The sequence below is a fragment of the Molossus molossus genome, unplaced genomic scaffold (assembly GCF_014108415.1).
Source record: "Molossus molossus isolate mMolMol1 unplaced genomic scaffold, mMolMol1.p scaffold_m16_p_14, whole genome shotgun sequence".
NCBI classification, from domain to species: domain Eukaryota; kingdom Metazoa; phylum Chordata; class Mammalia; order Chiroptera; family Molossidae; genus Molossus; species Molossus molossus.
In genome coordinates, this window is record NW_023425349.1 from 3,605,649 (window position 1) to 3,625,188 (window position 19,540).

Genomic DNA, 19,540 nt, shown 5'->3' on the forward strand with positions numbered 1-19,540 from the left:
TCCAACCACGCCCCCTCTAAGGAGGGGCAAGGGATCAGCCTGGCCAATCAGAGCATGAGAACCCACTGGCCTCAGCAGTTGGCGCAGAGGCAGACATGTGACCAGGACTGGCCAATCAGTGCATTTCACAAACCCTACTTGCAGTGCTTGGTTCGGGGTAGGCATGGCACAAAGTTGGACCAAAGACTCAATCTCAAGGCGTCTGTAGTTTTTACAAGCTTCCCACTGGGGTCACTAGGCGAACAGGATGGAACCGATCCTGGCTCTCTTGTTGCAGGAGGAAGGAGCTTGTCAGAGAAAGGAGCCCAAACTGGGGAGCACAGCGGGCGCTGTTACTCCTGGGCTTGTCAGTCATGTGAGCCAGCGAGTTTCCCTTAAAAAAATATCAAGGCAGTTTGAGTTGAGACTGATGACGTGCACCCACATTCTACTTTTTTTTTTTTTTAATCCTCATCCGAGGACATTTTTCCATTTTTTGTTCAGATAGAGTGGAAAGAGAGAGAGGAAGAGAGAGAGAGAGAAACATCGACGTGAAAGGGACACATTGAGTGGCTGCCACCCTCACGATCAACCAGGGCCAGGGACAAACTGCAACCGAGGTACGTGCCCTTAGCAGGAACTGAACCCGGCTCTCTCTGGACCGCAGGCCGATGCTCTAACCGCTGAGCCAAACTGGCCCAGGGCCACATTCTACTTTTACAGGCTGTCATGCATGTCAGGGTTGGGACATGGTCACATGTCGGCCCCTGAACCCATCACTGTGACCAAGGTTAGTGAAGCACACTGATTGGCCAGGCCTGGATCACCTGCCCCTCCCTGGAGTCCAGTCATGTTCCCGCCTCAATCCCTAGTTTAGGTACCACTAACCCCCCTCGCCCCATCGTCGTGAGGAATGGAGCCGAAGGTGCAGATCCTACCGTGAGCAGATCCCAAAGGTCATGTTTGGAGGGAGAGAGGGCAGTTCCTTCTTGAGCCTTCGGTCCTCCTTGTCACTGATGCGTATGTCATTGAGCTGACGGTAGAGGAGGTTCTCCTTGGCAGTTGCCAGGCCGGCTTTCACGGCCCCGCGATTCATGGCGATATAATTCCGGCTCAGCTCTTGAGGACAAGTGGGCTGCTGCTTAAACACATTCCAGTGTCCGATGGCTGAGGGCGGGGAGACACAGATCATGGTGCAGGTCAGTCTGGGCAGCGAAACCACCCGTGGTGCCCGACTAAGAAGACACGGGGCCCCGAGGGTTCTGTACCTTCCCATTAACCTGGAGCCTGCTGTAGGCCAGCCCTGCCTGGCTCCCTGGAGAGGGAGGGGTCAGGATTCCCAGAGTGTCCAGAGGGCAGCTTCATGGAGCTGGGTTAGCCTGGCCTTGACCCCCGTTGGGCGGTCAGAGCCCAGACGGCCTCTGGCCTCGGGACAAGCTTCCACACGGGGTGAGTTCTTTCCTGTTTCCCCAACACAGCCCCCTGGCCCTGGCTTGGTCCTCCCCGTCTCGCTACTCCCAGACCGTGGTTCCCACCAGGCGGTGCTGCAGGCCAGGCCCTGGGCGCTCTTCCTGGACTGTGGCCAGCCTAGGGCCAGGGCTCAAGCTCCGGACGTGCTCGCTCACCTTCGGGGACCCCTCCATCCAGCCCCCGGATGTAGAGTCCGTAGTTAAAGTCAATTCCAGGAAGACTGTAGCTTCTTTCTCGGGGCTTCCCGAGCTCGGCCTGTGGGGGGAGCACAGGGGCGAAGGCATCTCAGACCAACCGTTTGATGAGAAATCAGACAACAGGGAGTCCCCCGATGCCCGCTTTACCCCAGGCCCCGAGGGCAACCTGCAGGGCTACTAGGGTGTGGCCGACAGAGCCCTTCCGAGAGGTGTGCGTTTGGATGGGCACTGAGACACCGGCCTGGGTTACTCGTGCTAAGGGTCCAGCCAGACCAGCGGAGCCGCGGCCCGGCTGGCCCGGCGGGACGGGGTCACGCGGTCTGCTCTGAGCAGCTGCACTGGGGTCCAGTCGAGGCCTGCTGGCACAGCTGGAGGCGACCCACCATGCAGATGTGCCGCAGGGCCTGGTTCACTCACCTGGAGCCCCCATCGAGGACATCTTTCCCCCCTAACCCTGCATCCCTACCAGTGACCAGGCCCGTCGTCACCCTGGGCTGCGGGACAACTATCCTCTCTCTAAGTCTCTGGTGAACTCCTCCTTGAGCCCCCAGAGGGGTCTGTAGGAAAGACGTTACTCTGTGTATTCTCGGCCACGTTAATCCCCCCGTTTTCTAAGTAGGGAAACTGAGACCCAGGGAGGTGACCATTATGCAGGGCTCCTAAGTGATGGGGCTGGGTTTCAACGCAGTGGGTCCGGCCTCGGCGGGAGGTCTCCATCACCTGCCATGCTGCCTCTCAGCAGCTCCCCGAGGCCAGGGCCCTGTCCTGTAGGTGCTCCGATCATCGTCCTCACCCTGACGGGCACTTGCTGGGGTCCGTGCTCCAGGTACAGGAGTTGGTTTCTCACATGCTTCTCGCCCTTCGTCCTCACTCTTGCTCCTTCTTCTATCTCATCTATGTCCCCGTCCCTCTGGCTCCCAGGGACCTGAGCACGCGGGTTAGGTGATCAGGGACCACCTATAATGGCTTATCTCTGTCTCTCTTTTTTTTTTTATCCTCACCTGAGGACATTTTTCCATTTTTTGTTCAGATAGAGTGGGAGGAAGAGAGAGGGAGAGAGAGAGAGAGAAACATTGATGTGAAAGGGACACATCGAGTGGCTGCCACCCAACCAGGGCCGGGGACAAACTGCAACCGAGGTACGCGCCCTTAGCGGGAACCGAACCCGGGTCTCTCTGGACCGCAGGCCGACGCTCTAACCGCTGAGCCAAACCGGCCAGGGCTCATCACTGTCTTTGGACGAAACCCACCCCTGGGGCTGGCAGTCCGGGCCCTGCCCCTTCCAACCCCACCCGTCCCTGCAGCTTCACCTCTCATTTCTCCCCCGTGCAGGCTAGCTCACTCCCCTCGCCGAGGGCCCGCAGGTGCCCAGCCTCCTGGAACGCCCTTTGTCCCTGGCCCACGCTCCCTACTGGTCCTCATTCTTCAAGCTCTCTGGGCCCCCGAGTCCACAGTAGCCGCTCCCACACCTGACTTCGGTAACTTTTACTGCTCTGCTCATTCGGGCTTAGGACCCAAGTGGCCTGGATTTCTAAGACTGCGCATGCCAGGTCAACTGCCTGGGTGATAAATGCCTAGGATGGGCCTCTTCTGCCCCCGGCCCAGATAAGCTTCCCTGAATGTGACATCACAGGGCCCTAGGCCACCTGGGAGCACTTGCAGAATCACACAGGGGTGCCTGCTGCCGCCTGGATGGGCCTTGGTTACATGATGCTCCCTGAAGGAGCCGCTCACAAAGGACCGGTGTGACGTGATTCCGTATACAAGAAATGTCGTAAGTAGGCAAATCCGTAGAGACTGAAAGCAGATTAGTGGTTGCCTGTGGCGGGGAGGGGGAGGGGCATGGGACGATGGGCAGTGACAGCTAAGGTGTGCGGGGCTTCTTTGGGGGTAATGAAAATGTCTTGAAATTGATCATGGTGACTGTTGCACAATTCTGTGAATATGCTGGAAGCCTGTGGGTTGTGTGCTTTAAATGAGTGAATTGGGCCCTGGCCGGTTTGGCTCAGCGGTTGGAGCATCGGCCTGCGGATCAGAGAGTCCTGTGTTCGGTTCCCGCTAGGGGCATGTACCAAAAAAAAAAGTGTTAAATGAGTGAATTGGCCCGGCCAGGTGGCTCAGGTAGTGAAAGTGTCGTCCTGTGCACCAAGGGCTGAGGATTTGATTCCTGGTCAGGGCACATGCCCAGGTTTCGGATTCGATCCTGGTTGGGGTGCATATGGGAAGCAACCGATCGATATTTCTCTCTCTCTTTTGCTCTGTCTAAAATCAATTTTTAAAAAATGAGTGAATTGTATGGTGTATGAATTATATTGCTGTAGAGCCATTACAAATTACAAAGTAGTGTAATCAAGTCATTAACCGTGTGATGATCAGTTTAATATCTGACTCCCCAGGCAGACTATGAGCTCAGTCTTTAACTATTTAAGCTTAATTTTAAAACATTTTAAGTCCGGCCAGTGTGGCTCAGTGGTTGGGCATTGACCCATGCACCAGGCCACCAGTTCGATCCCTGGTCACGTCATATGCCCAGCTTGTGGGCCAAATCCCCAGTGGGGGCCATGCAGGAGGCGGCCAATGTTCTCTCTCATCGATGTTTCTATCTCTCTCTTCCTCTCCCTTCCTCTCTCTATAAAATCAATAAAGAAAAAAAATTTTTTAATGAAGAAAAACATTTAAAAAATAGACTTTAGCCCTAGCCGGTTTGGCTCAGCGGTTAGAGCATCGGCCTGCGGTCCGAAGGGACCCGGGTTCGGTTCCCGCTAAGGGCATGTACCTCAGTTGCAGTTTGTCCCCGGCCCTGGTTGGTCGTGCGGGTGGCAGCCACTCGATGTGTCCCTTCACATCGATGTTTCTCTCCTCTCTCTCTCTGTTCCTCTCCCTCCCTCCCACTCTACCTGAACAAAAAATGAAAAAAAGTCCTCTGGTGAGGATAAAAAAAAAAAAAAAATAGACTTTAATTTTTAGAGCAGTTTTGGTTCACAGCAAAATTGAGCAGAAGGGACAGAGGCTCCCCATGTGCCCCCATCAGTCTTTATGTTCACCCCTCTTTTTCCAGGGCCCAGCACAGAGGAGATGCTAGTACATAGGGGCGAATGAATGAGTGAATGAGTGAAATGCCTCCTTGGAGACTCTGTCAGTTTTTTTCCACGGAGTCTGATCAGTTTTCTCCCTCTTCCTTCCCATCTCAAACCCAGGCCCTGACCTGCAGGGCTCTGGGGCCTTGAGTCCCAGGCAGGTGCCCAGGTGCCTGGGGCCTCCGCGAGGCAGTTTGTTTGAATTCCTTCCACACGACTCGCTCTGAGCTGCAGACAAAGCTCTGGCTTCTCATTTGTTTATGAAAATGATCTGGCCTCTCTGATGACTGCCGGGGAAGTTAATTAAAATGTGACTTCTCTGGGAGAGGCCCCCTCCCTCCGGGCAGGTGCAGGTGGGCAGACTTCCAGCTGGCAGAGGAATGACAGACAGACTCAGGAGCTGGCCGCCACTCTGGGTGGGCAGAGGGGGCAGGGAGGAGGCGGGTGCCTTCCTCTTCCTGCTCTTTTTCTGGGAATCGACAACTGGCAAAGTGCATCGAAGCCTTAGGCTGCACAGATCAGCCCACTGGGAGGTGCGCTCATTTTTTTCACTGCACCAACATTTATTTTCTACCTGTTCTGCGCCAGGCCCTGTGCCCAGAGTGTGAAGGTGAACAAAGAAGATGCATAGCCCCTGCCCTTATGAAATTTATCTTCTTGCAAATAGGACAACTCAACAGATTGCCTCTAGCTCTGAAAACCCATGAGTCCTTCGGGTGAGACGAGATATTTGCAATACATGTATGTGTCAAAAGACTCTTATCCATCATATAGAAAAAGCGGCTACAGACTAATAAGAAAAAGGCAGCTGATCCTATAGAAAAATGAGCAAAAGACTTGAACAGGTACTTCATTAAGAGGATGTCCCAGTAGCCAAGAACCATAGGTTAAGGTGCTCAGTCTCTGGGACATGCAAAGGGAAAACTCAGTGCTTCCGGTGAAGGTACTTGGTGGGAACTAGACTGGTGTGACCACCGTGGAAAATTATGGAGCTGTCTTTACTAAAGCTAAACATATGCCAATGTGCCAACCTGAGAACACCCTCCTGGACCCCCAACAGAAATGAGTGCCCATGTCCACCCAAAGATACGTCTGAGAATGCCCATAGGACCTCAAGATGTGACAGCCACGTATTGGAAACAGCCCTAAATGACATCCCAGGTGGGAAAAAAGGAGTTGTGACCTATTTGTTCCATAGAATTGGTTCTCAATTGGGAGTGATTTTGCTCCTGCCCCCCGAGTACATTTAGTCATGTCTGGAGACATTTTGGGTGGTCTCAGCTTGGGAGGGGGTACTGCCCTCCATGTGGGGGTGGGGACCAAGGGGGCCGCTAAGCATCTCACAGTGCACAGGACAGCCCCACCCCCGACAAGGAGCGCTCTGGCCCGAATGCCGAGAGTACCGAGGCTGCGCGACACGACCCTCGTGAGAATGAAGAACTAGACACCGTCACAGTGGCTGTCACACACCTCCTGCAGGGAAAGGAGCCGACGCACAAGGTGGGCCTGCTCTACGGAGCCGACGTTCAAGCACAAGAATATGGTCCATCTGGTTGGGGGTCAGGGACATGCGTCCCCTTGGGGCGGGGACAGTGGCTGAAGCAGCACAAGGAAGCTTCAGGGGCACTGCCCTGCTGCCTCCTGACCCGAAGTGGGTGCCCTTTTCACCCCTTCTCCTGTGACCACGGCCGCACGGAGGAGCCACGGCCAAACAGGAGATCCGCCTTCAGACAGGAGGCACGTAACCAAGAGAGACTAAATGAACGCGGTTCTCCAGCGGGCTCTGAGCTGCAGTCTGAGACTACGGGGCGGGCGAGGTCCCATCCAGAAATCCTTGAGGGTTCAATATCAGTTTCCTCATCTCCTCTGACCTTTCCAGACGGGGGTGTCGCTCGGTAGACTGAAGGAGACGCCCCGAGAATTTGGCGAGAAGCAGATTCGGCCCCCTGGTAAAGTCTGCTCTTTGATGGGTGGGCTGGGGGCTAAAAAACTGCTGTTGCTTCAGAAGACATTGTGGGCCTGGACTGACCTGGACACAGGACAGCCGAGTCATGGCTGGGTCAGGGGAAAGGAGAGAAAGATACAGATCTTGGACGGGCATTTTGAGGAGAGCCGACCTGAAGAAGATTCTAGTGGGGTGGCCAGGGAGGCAGGGGTGCGGAGGGTTCCCGGAGGTGGGCCTTCTTCCCCATCTCGTCCAGAGGGGCTTTCCAGAACCCACAGAGAAAGTCTGGCCGACAGAGTGGTCTGCGGGTCTCTGGGCACCTCAGGGGGCCTGCGCAAAGCCAGCTGGGAACTGGCAGACAGGTACTGAGAGGAGCTGCTGACCCTGGCCTTCTACATGCAGGCAAGCCGGTTGTGACAGACGTCTGAAATTGGCTGCCACTGAAACACAAGGGCACTTAAGGCCTGACAGTGTTGGTCACCTGCTTCTCCATGGCCACCCCACTCTGATAGAGATGGACATGACTAGATGTGGTCACAAATCTCAGTTTCAATCGGCCACCCATGATCCCAAGCAGCCTGCCCTACCAGCCCAGAACAGGATGAGAGACGACCCAGAGGGAAAAGGGGCCTCCTAGCCAGCCCTCAGGATGGAATATGCAAAGGTCCTGGGGCAGCTGGCACAGATGGTCTGTTGGGCCACATGAGGGCTGGGAGCTTCTTCCCTGCACAGGGGTCTCTCAGAACCACCACACTCCCTTTGCTGCAGAAGTGAAGAAAGAAATGAAGAACAGAGTGAACATGTATTGAGCACCTCCTACATGCAAAGCTCCTGGTGGGCCCTGTGCTTCATTTAGCAGGTCCCCTTATTGCACATTTACTGTGTCCTGGGAGCTGTCTGTGCTTCTCCCTGAACTCTGCCAGCCCCACTGTGGTAGGCTTCCCAGTTTACAGATGGGAAAGCTCAAACTTAGACAGGTTGACGCTTACTCCAAGCCATCCAGGTAGCAAATAAAAGATCCGGGGTTAGACTCGGTTCTCTCGGACACGGTAGCTCAAGGCTAACCCCACAGCAGCCCCTCACAACTCAATAAGGGAGACCACTTTGGACAGATGGGGAAACTGAGGCTCAGAAAGGGAGCAGCCCAATGAACCCCTCAAGTCTCAAAGGCAAGCCCTCCTTGTGTTACTCATATTTACGGCTGAATCTAAGACACCTCGTGCAAACCCTCCAGGTCTCTTCAGAAGCACACCTTAGCACTGCGGGCACCGTGGCACATCGAAGCCCTGCAGATGTGACCCACTGGCCGAGGTCTTGTCATCGAGGTGTTAGAATCAGGGGGCCTGACCACCCTGCCCTCCTCCCCAGCCTTCAGACTGCCTTTCTCCAAGCTTCCTGTCAGACTGGCTTGGCTGGAATACAGCTCTGGGTGACAGCTGTCCCCACCAGCAGACAGCTTCATTAAACCTCATTAAGATGTCATCCCTCTCTGCCTTATTTCTCATCTCTCAGCTCTAATTAAAACCATCTCTGTCCCCGTCCCAGGGGTCCTGGGATTCTCTGGGCTCCTTCTGCACGGAAGCTCCCTCCGCTCCCCAACGTGAAGGGCTGGGCCCTAGAAACCCGCGCTGGGAACCAGGCCCCCGGCCCAGAGCCCCCTCGGAGCAGCCGGTCGCCAGCGTGAGGACCACAGGGTGTTCCAGAGGCAAGCACAGGTGGCGTCTCCCGAAAGCTGCCGCCTGCTCTGAAGTCGCCTGAGGCCCAGGAAGCGAGGCCCGGGCCCTGGACGCTTGCCGAGGCCCATTTTCCTGGGACAACTTCAAAGCAACCGACCTGGCCTCGCTACTCAAATCTCATTATTTTCACTCCATATACTGTAAAAAAATGTTAACCGGTCCCATTTTCTACCAAAGAGGCAGGAATGGGCGAGACCAGGTGGCTTTGTTTTTCGGGTGGCCTGAACTGGATCCCCTGCTGGACAAACAGGCCGGGGCCACCGCCAAAGGGCCCGGTGCGGGCGCTCTAGGCCGGCCTTTTGCCATGAGGAGCTGTCCACGCAAGAACCTCTCCCACGTCCTGGCAGCCACTAGACCGTGGCTCGTTGACCCGGCCCCGCGTCTAAAGTAGATGAATGTTTGTTCGCCCGTTGAAAAGCCCCTGTTCCCCTTCCTGCATCCTATTAAAGCGTAGTTAGGTGAAATCCCACAGTTACGGCCTGGTAGTTCTTAAATAAATATCTGTGTACGTCCCCCGCGCATGCACACACACGCGTACGCCGCGCCCACGGAGCGCTAGTTCATTATTGTAAAACAACTTAAGATCCTCGAATGAAAAGCACAATATAAATGCAAATTGTGATCATGATTAGCATAGAGAATATTTATTTATTTCCATAATGAGAGCCTCGGATAAACAAGCATGTGAAATAGGTACGTTACACAGGAGGGGCTCGACCGGGGCTCCACAGCCGGCTCAGGAGCGCGACCCCGGCCAGTGGCCCTGGAGCGCCACGCAGTGACACAGAAGCCACAGACAAGGAGACCACATCCACGTGGGATCCAAGGCAGATAAAATAACGTCAAGTGAAAAAAAGCACAGCGGGGGTTAATTATACACAGACTCCTGTTGCAGCCAGGTAAAAAAAAAAAATTCATTGAAAAACACACTGGAAGAAAACGCAAGCAGATTGTGAGGGCGTGTAGTTAGAGACGGGGGCCTTTTGGGAGGGTGGGGTGGGATTTTACCCTTATAATTAAAGAAGCCAAAAGGCAGAGTTACGTCGTGAGTTTCTGTGTTAATGTACCCGCCCAGGGTCAGAGTCGAGGTTCTTCCCCAGCGTCGGTTTAACTCCGCTGCGGGTTTATAATGGGGCTGAGGTGCTGCTGCAGGGCGGAGGAGGGGCCGCGGGGGAGGCCCCAGGCCAGGCGGCAGGATAGGGAAGCCGGCGAGTTAATGTCACACAGAACTGAGTCCCAGCTCTGCCACTTCCCGGGTAACCTTGGGCAAGTCACTTAATTTGTCTTGTCCCCGTTTCTGGACTGTCAAATCTCCGCAGGCCACACGGAGCATTTAGCGGTGTCTGGCCCAGGACGCGTGCTCAGTGCGCGGTGGTTTCTGTCACTGCTGCTGTGGGCAGGACTGAAGCAGCCCCAGGGCCCCGGCCCAGCCCCCCTCGCCTTGCCGGCTCCTCGGGCCTGTGCTGCTCTGGCGTCCTCCGGGGCAGCCCGGCCCCCTCGGAGCTGCCTGGCCCGTTGCGGTGGCTGATGTATGGCCCTTGCGGTAGGAGGCGGTCACGGTGACAGGGCACCAGCGTTCCCTCCCCTCCCCCTCGACAGCTTGAAACCAGGTCCTTCATTTGCATTTACATGATCTCGCTGTGCAGCTTATGAGATCGAGAGATTTATTTGCTACTTAGCTTGATGTTTGATTACACTCAGAGAAGGCGCGCGGCAGACGCAGACGCATCGCTCGGAGCCCCGGCCTCGGGGGGCCGGTAACTCAGCGGCAGGTTTAGGCGGATGAGGGGGGACGCGCTGCGTTTTGAAAAAGGCAAATGTGAGACATTGGAAGAAACAATCACCATGATTTGGATTTTAAAAAAGAAAGAGAGAAAGAAAGCAATAAAAAACGGCTAGGTGTCATCCACGATTATGAACTGGCCTACGTCACTCTTAGGAAGAGGCTCATTGTCCTGGGGAACAAACTCCCAGAAACTTCAGGGTAAATCAGAAAGAGGTTGTTTCTCCAGTGCAGGGACGGGGTGAAGGCCGACCCCGGACATCGGTGTGGCTTTGGAATCTGAATGTCTGGGTGGGCCCTGGATCTCCAGTTCCACCCATGTGACCTGGACATAGTTACTCGACCTACCTGCACCCCAAGTTCCTGATTGATAGAACGTGGAAAACACCCCCCTCTTAGGTTCACGGCTGAGATGAGTGAACGAGGGGGTCTCAGCACCTCAGTGGACACAGGGCGGGTGCCCAGGAAGTAAATGGAGGTATGATATGGGGATGACTAGCTGTTCTCTGAAGACAGGAGGGATACCTCGATACCCCGGACAGACAGAGAGCACTGTGGGGTTGGATCCCAGCCCTGGGGGCAGCCCTGGCTCATCTTCCTAACAGCCCCAGCCGGGTATCACTAGACACCAAACGCTGTGGCCAGCCTGCACCCCGACACGTGCTGGGTCCCAACAGAAATCACTGAGCACGTGATTGGGCTTTGACAGTTAGTGCTGAGCAACATGAGCTTGGGGCCACACCACCCAAGTTGGAATTCTGGCTTCTCAGCTCTGTAACCCTGAGCAAGTTACTTGACCTCTGAGCTTCAGGTTCCTTGCCTATAAAACAGGCATAATGAGAGGGAGGGCCCAGCTCAGGACTGCGGGAGCAGCTCACAACTCAGAGGAAGTTCTAAGCAGAGGGCCTGGAAGGTTCCTATAAAAAGCAGTCCTACCAGCCAGTGGTCCTCATGAGCTTCTCCATGACTGTGACCTCTCAGCTACTTTGTCATTGGTGTGAACAGACAACTAGCTATAAAATTAACATGTCCTTTGGAAGGTTTTTCCAAAGTTAAACGTAGAATCACCAGTTGAGCCAGCAAATACCCAAAGGAAGGGGAAACAGGTGTTCGAGCTAATCTATGCACACACAGTTCACAGCGGTGATGGTCGTGAGAGCCAAAAGATGGAGACCACCCGAACGTCCACCAGCTGACAAACGGAGAAAAATGCGGTCTGTCGTTTGCAGTAGAATATTACGCAGCCATGAAAAGGAATAAAGTACTGGCCCCTCCTCCCACGTGCGTGAGCCTGGAAAACGTATGTCGAGGGGAAGACGCGAAAGGCCGCACATCGTAGGATTCGATTTATGTGAAAGGCCAGGAGAGGTCGATCCACAGGTGAGTGCCGAGGGATGGGGGAGGGGAGAACGGGGCTGACTGCTCAGCAGGTGTGGCGCTTGCTGTTGGGGGTTACAGCCGCCCTGGCGCGAGACGGAGATGGTGATTGCCGACCGCTGTGATGGTGCTGAATGCCACTGAGCGGTGTGCTTAAAATGGCCGATGGTTCATTTCATGTGAATTTTGCCTCAGTAAAAAGAAAAACTAGTCCGTCCACAGGAAGGGTATGCCATGCCTCCAACCTGAGCAATTTAGGAATCTCTTCTCTCTGTCTATTGGGATGGGAAAGGAAAGAAATGTGGTCTCACTGTGGGGCAGCGTGGTAAGAAAACATCGCTCGATCTTAAGGAAGCGAGACTGTGTGGAAGTAGGGTGGGGGGCTCTAGGCTGGGACCGGAATATTTAGGGTCAGGTCCCATCCGGATCTCGTAGCTGTGATGGCCTGCCCGGTGGAAGTGGGTGCAGGTGTGTCTGTTGGAGGCTTCTGAGGTCTTCGAATATTTTTTTTTAAGAGAGGCCCAAGGACCAGTGAGACACGATGGATTTCACCTCCCATCGCGCCCCTCCTTGGCTTCGTGTGGACTTACTTTGGAAGGCTGCTATGGGGAGGGAGGAGGAGCCCTGGACTGGGAGTCCAGAGCCCAGGGTGCTAGCACTTGCCACCTCGTCTGTCCATGGACATACTGGAGGTCAGTGGCTTTCCCTCTGAGTGCCACAATTCCTCGAGGTGCAGAGAGGAGCTTGGGGAACCTCGGGGGACAAGCAGCAGAGACTCCCAGGAGCAGAAGCCCTCATCCCGACCTGGCCCGACGATGCTGTGATACTGGTGTGATTTATCCCCATGTCCACGTGGAGTTCTGTGGCTTTAAAAGAAAAAGAGAATCACTCAACTAGGCCATGTCAGAGGGCCTCTGCAGCTCCCCCTCGGTGTGGACAGATGGGTTCGAATCCGCACGCTGACCTTCCTTCCCTGTGTGACCTCTTAGCGGCTCAGCTTCTCACTGTGCGTGAAACAGGGACAACCACCCCTGCACCCCCACCTCAGGGTGTAAAGACGAAATTTAGATGAGACCACGACGTAAACCCGCAGAGGAGGCGACCAGCTGGGAGGGGCTCCTCCTTCCCCCTTCCTCTCCAGGGGGCCGCTCCTTCTGCAAAGGAAGGAGCACCTTTGAGCCTCCCCTGACGAGGTGTCCAACAGGAAAGGGGGAAGTTTCTGGACCGCCGAGAAGTGATAAACAGACAACGTGGTCTCCTCCACGGAGGTGGGGCTGACAAGAGAAGTAAGTGGCATCTTCGTTTGGTCATTTGGTCAGGTCAGTTGCCAAGGGTCAAAACCAGGGGCACAGACGCAGCAGAGTCAAGAAAGGGGCTCCCTACCAAAAAAAAAAAAAAAAAAAAAACAAAATAAAAAAGGAAAGAGAGAAAGAAAAAGCACAGAGTGTGATCTATGTACTTTTCAAAACTTAAAGCAGAAATCAAAGGAAAACGGGACTGTTTTAAGTTTTGACAGCTGCGGGGATCATTCTGTTTGGTTACTCTATTTATGTTTTCATTTTCTTTATAGATTCATTGAGAATCGGATCATGTAATAGGGAAGAAAAATGTTCTGTGTCCCCCCCCCCCCATAAACCCTTGTTCCTTCCCGAGAACAGATAAAAACGCCAGCTCCAGTGACTTTGGTTTTGATGTATATTTCATAACATCTCATTGATTGTAAGTTTTATTTCCGTGTCAATAAAAAACTGGCATGGTGATAAAGGAGAGGAAGTTTAACACAGAACGGCAGCTGACCTGTTAGCCTGGCAGGTTGCAGAAGCTGGGACGCGGCCACACGGCAGAGCCCGCAGCAGAGCGGCTATGCTTCCGGCCCAGCTGGGCGGCTGGCGGGCCGGGTCCCTCCCTGCAGCCTGAGTTGTTTTCCAACTGGTCTTGGAACCACTTTACAGGGAAGGTGACGGGAGGGCCTAAGCAATGCTCCTATTTACGGCAGAGGTGGCAGCCGCTTACGGGGCCAGGGCACTGGGCTTGGTACCTGGAGAAGACGAGGTGCATGATAATCTGGCCGTGGAGGGAGGAGTGGAGGGAGGGAGTGCGAGGATTTGGGCTGATCAAGGACAAAGACATGCCCACGAGAGGCGTTCACACGCGTGCTTCGTCGATGTGCTTGGCCGGGAGTGGACAAGAGGGAAGTCCTCACTATGAGAGACTGTCCAGGGACTTAGGAGCGAGGGGCCACCGTCCAGAAGGGGGGAGGGCAGGCAACTGCAGCAGAGAGGGAGCAGGGGAGGGGCTCGGGTGTCCGGGTGACGCTGTTCAGGGCAGGGCAGGAGTGTCTGGGTCTGAGCCCCGAGAGCAGCAGATGTGCCTTGGGCTCTTGTCAGTTTGAGGGGTATGCGAAGCAGGGGGCCCTAGATGGCTAAAAATCTGCTCCTTTGGGCTTTTTTTTTTTTTTTTTAACAATTGTATGTGTCAAAATTTGAGTTTTGTCTGGCGGGCTTTTGAGCTAACAGGCCTCAGCCGACTCGGGGGAAATAGACAGGCAAGGAGCCACACACAGGGCGGTCTTCAGCTCCCACGGAGTGCGGGCCCCGGGGATTCCAGCCTCACCACCACCCTCTCTTCCCGCTTCCAGCCGGTGGTCTCCTTTCAGTTCAGCCCCTTGAACGGCCCACGCGAGACGCGTTCAATCCCCTCCCCATCCTGCCCTGTTCCTGGGCCCCTGACTCCGCGTTACGGGTCCCCTCCTTGGGAAAGACCCGAGACTGCAGCCCGTTAGGAACCCAGCGGACGGATCCCGCGTGTTGACTGTCCTGCCCACCTCATCACAGCTGCTGGGTCCTCGGGGGCTGGGGATGCTCCCTGCCGCGCTCGCTCAGCTGCATGCCGGCCGCATGATGCAGAGGCAAGTCCGTGCCACCCACCGAGGCGTCCCCATGCCTGGCACACAGCGGGCCTTCAGCACGCGTTTCCGGAATGCCCAGGTGACTGGCGCGGGGCAGGGACCTGATCTCTGGAAGTCACGGAAGCAGCGTCCCCCTGCCCCCAGGCCTGGGCCACCGGGGCAGGTCTTCCCGAGCAGGGTACGGAATCTATGCCCAGATTCTGCAGGGCACAAGGTGGAGACCTGTCCTGCCCCACTGTGGGCGTCGGACAGCAGGACCACACTGGGTCTCTGACGGGTGGGAGACGGGAGGCCAATCCAGGAGGGCAGCCTTGAGGTGGCTCCCTGCTTTCTCTGGCCTTGGCGTTACCATCTGTAAAACGAGGGGGCAGAGCTAGTTTTCCTTGGGGCCCCCTCCGGCACTGCCTAGCTCCACATCGGAGATCTACGCCATCCGAGTCTTCCGTCCAGAAGGCAGAGTGCATGCTGGGAAAGCGCTCGGCCGGCCCGGCCCAGGCTCCCGAGTCTACTCTCCCACGGGTCAGCTCACTGCCCAGTGCCGCCCCAGCCCCAGATCTGGCGCGAGGGAAGGATACTCGACGCCCGCACGCGGTAGGCCTCACTGATGTGTGCAGGACGAGTGGCCGTCATCATCAGAGAATGTTGCCGCCACCTGGCTGTCTCCATCTGCAGCACCTGTGCCTGGCGCGTGCCCACCTGCCCACAGGCACTCAGCCCGAACCACAGGGCAGAGCCGATTGGGCTGCCCTGGGCTGGAACTCCACCCCTGGCCTCTCTAGGCTCACCCCTGGGTTTGGGAGGGGTCCCCAGATGCTGAGCTGCACCAAGTACAAGGAATGTGATCACGTGTTTGAAGAATGTGACAATGACCTTGGAGCAGGCAGACCCAGCCCGTCCACCAGGGCCTCCAGGGCACCGCCACCGGCTCGGTAGCCAGGACCGAGCACTGAACACGCCCGGGCTCAAGGCTGGGAGGAGGGAGTGAACCCGGAAAGAGGAGGTCTCGGCACCCCTGAAGACGGTCTAGCAGAAGACAGCTGAGCAGTGAACCGAGGACGAGGGCTGTGCATTGGCTCCTTTGACGGAAGAGGGTGGCGTCACTAGGTAAAGATTTCAAATACGTGGCGTCATTGCTACGCATGAAATCTGTTTGTACTTAGCTTTCAGTCTTGGAAATCACCAAACCCTGTGCTGCTCCTACAATTAATCACGACTTAAGAGTGAGAATACCCATTATTGTAAAAGACTCCAGTAATGGTCTGGATCCAACTTATAAAACAGACAGAATTGATAATAATTCTCCTCTTCTCTGCACAAAATCAGGAAAGCAAGTCCCACTCGATGGCCGGAGTGAACGCTTACAAATGGGTGCAGACCAGCCTGTAATTACCGAACCAGAAAAAGAACAGCATTTGGTAATGAGTGACAAGCCGCCGAGCGGAAATCTAATTTGGTCTAATTAAGCAGCCTTTGGTGAGGATTTGTCTTTAGATGAGAAGAGGGAACGAAGCAGATCTAAATGCAAATGAACTCCATCGTTTTGGGTTAGAGGCAGGCTGAGATGAGTGTCTTCTCTCCTTCGTTAGAAGACGCGCCCGCCCCTGTCACCTCGGCGTGCTGGGCCCCACCTGCCTCGGGGGAGGCTCACTTATTTTGTCCCTTGCCTCTCATCTCTTTTCAAACAGGGCACCTCGTGCCGACGGAGCTGCCAGGAGCTCTTGCTTATTCAGGAGCAAATTTTATCCTGCCCAAAGTAATAAAAGCCAGTGGTGTTGCTTGTTAAAGGAGTCTGCTGGGTTCTCTGAGTGCCCCTTCTGAAGTCGAGGAGTGAGCATGCCCAGCGCCACTGGCACCGACTGAGCAGTGGGGGGAAACCAACCCTGCATTCCGACTGCGCGGTGGCCCCGGGACCCGCCCGAGGTCCCCTGGGTGCTGTTCGATTGAAGGCCCGAGGCTGGAGTGCCCGCCTCGCCGGCCGGACCACGGACTGATCATCGGACCGGCGGATTCTCTTTGGATGCTCTTGGGCCCACGGAGGATAACGACGCACGTCTTGCCCCACCCCAGAATGCCTGCAGCAGAGCCTCAGCTTCCTGTGGCTAATCTGGGGTAAGCAGAGAGCATCTTCAACTTCGAGAGTTCTCTGGGCAGAAGGGCCACAGGGTTCAGAGAAGCCCACTGTGCTCATGGTTAGGGTTTATTGTAACAAAAGGAGCCGGACTCGACTCAGGAGTCAGGAGACACCAGGTACAGAACGTCCAGTTGTCCTCTCCCCGTGGAGAGCGTTGACTTCTCCCATTGTCAACCAGGGGGGCAGTGCCCACTAACTATCGCAGCCAGGGAAGTTCCTGCAGCCTTGGGGTCCAGGGTGTCCGGGGAGTTGCCCTCATGGACCCCGCTGACCACTCACACGCTTGAGCTTCGTCTCCAGCCCCTCCCATGGTCATCGTGGACTGAGCGGCGTGGTCCAGGGCCCCCAGTGAACAAGACTCATCCAGCCCGACGTCCGAGGGCTTAGACGTCAGAGGTTCACCTGCCAGGATCTGGCCAGGCCTAGTCCTTCCTCTGGCATGTGCGGGGTGTGGCCAACCCAGACCTGCTGAGTCACCCCTCGGCTGCCCACTGGCTGAGCCTGTCTCCCAGCCACCCGCGGGGAAGTGGAACAGCCCGAGACCTGGCAGGAGGGGTAGATGGGATGGAGAAAACAAAACGGCGTCCCTCACACTGACTCTGTGAGCTCCCATCTTTGTCTTCTGAGCTTTCGGAGAAGCCGAGAACCTTGTGGCGTGTCACCCAGACAGGAAGGCGTGGAATGAGCCAGGGAGCCGGTGGCTGTGCAGACCCCCCTCTGTGACCACGGGGTCAGGCCGAGAGCGCCCACGCCCACGCCGCCTGCCAGCCAGCAGCCTCCTGACTTTGCCACGTGAGTTCAGCCGTGTTCTCCTCGCCCTGCCTTGGCATTCAGAATGCCCAAGAGAGGGCGCCAGGGAAGGGGCCTAAACCAGACCTGGGGCGACGGAGGTACAGAGAGAGCACCCTGCAGAGAGACATGGAAACAGGGGAGCAGGGATGCCCTCTGCTCGTGAATACTATTATCAGTTAAATGTTTGTGTCTTCCCAAGACTCAGAATCCTCAACGTCACGGAGTTCGGAGGCGGGGCCTTCGAGAGGTGATTAGGTCACGAGGGTGGAGCCCTGATGAAGGGATTAGCGCCCTTACAAGAAGACAGAGAATTAGCTCGTTCTTTTCCCAGCATGTGTGCACACGGGAGAAGCCAGCCATCTGTGAGCCAGGCAGAGGGCACTCGCCAAGAACAGAGAGGGCAGCTGTCAGGACCCTCCGGACTCAGTGCCAACACCAGACCCTTGAGCTGCAGGGCTCAAAGGTGACTCGGTGCCAGGAGAGCTGCCGGTGCAGTTCCACGTGGCTTCCATGTTCTTCCTGCTCCCACACTGTCCCCCTCCCCCGCCAGCTGCCCGGACTTCTCCCTCGACCTGGCCACTTAAGACTGCCGTGGACGCCCTGGCCGGGTTGCTCAATGGTTAGAGCATCGGTCTCCGGACCAGAGAGTCCTGGGTTCGGTTCCCGCTAAGGGCATGTACCTCGGTTGCAGCTTGTCCACGGCCCTGGTTGGGGTTGTGTGGGTGGCAACGAGTCCATGTGTCTCTGTCACATCAATGTTTCTCTCTCTCTCTTCCTCCCTCTCTCCCTCTTGCTCTTATCTGAAGATAAATGCAAAAATGTCCTCGGTTGAGGATTAAAACAAAAAAGACTGCTGTGGACAAGGAAGCTGAGCCCCAAGGTGCGCTTCCTCCCTGCCCCAGTGTCCCCTGGGCAGGGAGGCTGGAACCAGCCTGGGGTCCTGTGATGTTCCCCACTGCAGACCAGCCTCAGATGGGGGCCCAGTGGGGGAGGGAGCCGTAAACACAAACACGGAAAACGTGTCCCGAGGCCAATTTGCCTGTGCCCCTCGGTGCGTGCCCTCCAGGCAGGCTGTCCCGGACACCTGGGGAATCTGAGGGTCCTCTCGAGAGTCCCAGGAAAGCAGAGTCTAGAGGGCAGGGGACACCCTGCAGGGGAGAAGCTGAACCTCTGCTTGGAAGCTTGGACGCGATCCCCTCCCCGCCCCAGCCCCCGGCCGCTCATGCCCGCCCCTCTGCTGGCAGCAGCCCCTCATTCGGGGTTCTCCCCCTCCGACAGGGCAATAGTTTAGAGTGTTTGTCCCAAATGATGCACTTCCTTAACATGAAGCCGTCTCAGGACAGAGCATCGTGTCTGTTCTGCACCCCAGAATTCCCTTAAGAAATCAAATATAATCCTCTTTAAGGAGCTTTAAATAATTTTGAGCTTTCTTACTGACTTATTAAAAACGCAGCTTAAAACCTGCCTTCAATGCAATCCTTTTACAAGGGTCAGGGATATACAGTTGGAAGAAAGCTGATTAGAAGATGTGTCAGAAAGACAGAAGCAGTCAGACCCCGTTTTGACTCTTGTGGAGAAAACGTCCTGTGGCATCTCCAATGCCCCTCAAGCAGCCTGCCCTGGGACGGGCATGCCACTCTCCCTGCCTTCGTCCCTCACGCTGCGTGCCCACGCGTCACTCACACGCAGAAAAATCGCAGCCACAACCTCCCTGTGTTTGCAGCCCATTCCCAGCGGCCTCATCTGCAAGCCCCCCTCTGGTCTTAAAGGCGGTCTTTTCTTAGAAAAAGCCTTTGTTAAGAGCTTCAAAGGGCTTCGAGCGTTCGGAGGGTGGCCTTTGATCCCTGGCATCCTCAGCGAGGGGAACCAGCTGTCCTGATGCACTGTGCGGCGTTTACCCCGTGTCACCGGAGCCTCGCTCCTTCCTGGATGGATGGAGCCAGAGTCACAGTGTGATCGTTTTCATGTTTGAGCGAATGAGCGAATGCAGCGAAGGAACGGTGCCCAGGCCGTCCTCCGCGTATGACTGCCCAGCAGAAAGCCACACAGAACAGGGACTAGAAGCCCACCCTGTTCCGGGGACGGGCATGCCCTGGACCACCTGAATTCCCTACTGAAATAAACCAGATGCCAACCTTTTTTTTT

The 19,540-nt window shown here is 55.8% G+C and overlaps 1 protein-coding gene across 1 annotated transcript in view; it reads right to left on the bottom strand.

Moving 5' to 3' along the window:
* The window catches only part of CFAP77 (cilia and flagella associated protein 77), a 112,583-nt gene that overhangs the window by 49,535 nt on the left and 43,508 nt on the right, over nt 1-19,540 (bottom strand). The window contains exons 2-3 of the mRNA XM_036262022.1: nt 1,605-1,704; nt 918-1,146 (exon numbers count right to left, since the gene is read on the bottom strand). Of these exons, the coding sequence (XP_036117915.1) occupies nt 918-1,146; nt 1,605-1,704 (329 nt within the window). The remainder of the gene's footprint in view (nt 1-917; nt 1,147-1,604; nt 1,705-19,540) is intronic.